The sequence below is a fragment of the Buceros rhinoceros genome, unplaced genomic scaffold, assembly GCF_000710305.1.
Source record: "Buceros rhinoceros silvestris isolate BGI_N320 unplaced genomic scaffold, ASM71030v1 scaffold15670, whole genome shotgun sequence".
NCBI classification, from domain to species: domain Eukaryota; kingdom Metazoa; phylum Chordata; class Aves; order Bucerotiformes; family Bucerotidae; genus Buceros; species Buceros rhinoceros.
The window spans coordinates 2,933-3,599 of NW_010388004.1; the positions used below are offsets into that span (position 1 = coordinate 2,933).

The 667-nt window shown below is 57.7% G+C and overlaps 1 protein-coding gene across 1 annotated transcript in view; it reads left to right on the forward strand.

The window, feature by feature from the left end:
- Window positions 1–506, forward strand: part of LOC104500267 (fatty acid-binding protein, heart-like) — a gene marked incomplete at its 5' end in the record, with an annotated part of 3,435 nt that extends 2,929 nt beyond the window's left edge. The window contains one exon of the mRNA XM_010143920.1: window positions 402–506. Within this exon, the coding sequence (XP_010142222.1) occupies window positions 402–506 (105 nt within the window). The remainder of the gene's footprint in view (window positions 1–401) is intronic.
- Between the last annotated feature and the right edge of the window lie 161 nt (window positions 507–667).

A 667-nucleotide genomic window follows, 5' to 3' on the forward strand; every position in this document is an offset into this window, starting at 1 on the left:
CTGGCCTCAGAGCCTGTGGCACCCACCGGGGCCCCTGCCGCCCCGTCCCCATCACCTGGGGCTGGGGTGGTGGATTTGTGGTTTGGTTTGGGGTTTTTTTATTAATAATGGGAAAATCTACATGGAAAAAATTAAATAAAGGCCACGTTGGTACAGCTCTGTCATCACTTTGCTTGGAAAAAGGCTTTTTTGGCACATGCTCGCCCGCAGCATGAAGCCACACCAGACCCAGCCAGGCTGTGGGGAGGGGGGTAAATCCTGCCCCCTGGCAGCGATGGGGTTAAATGACCAGCAATCCCAGTCTCAGTTGGTTTTGTGAGCTGTGGAAATAGAAGTTCATGAGGTTTAGAAAGTGCTTTTCCAGGGGGAGTATCAGTGACCCAGATCCAGGCCCGTTCCAGCCCAGCAAGAGCGGCCGCGGCCCCCAGCGCATCCTGGCCAGAGCAGCAGCCAAGGGGGACGCCTGCCAGTGGCTGAGCCAGGGATTGAGGTCACAGTCACAGTGAAGAGAAGGGAACTAGCCCAAAAGGGGGGACTCAGCCAGGAGAACTGGAGCAAGAAGCACTGGAAGGACAAAGCCCAGGAAGAGGGCACAAAGCAGCCTCCACAAGCCCTGCGACCACCTGCTGCTTCCCCACGGAGCCAGCGGCAGGCGGAGGGACTCTCC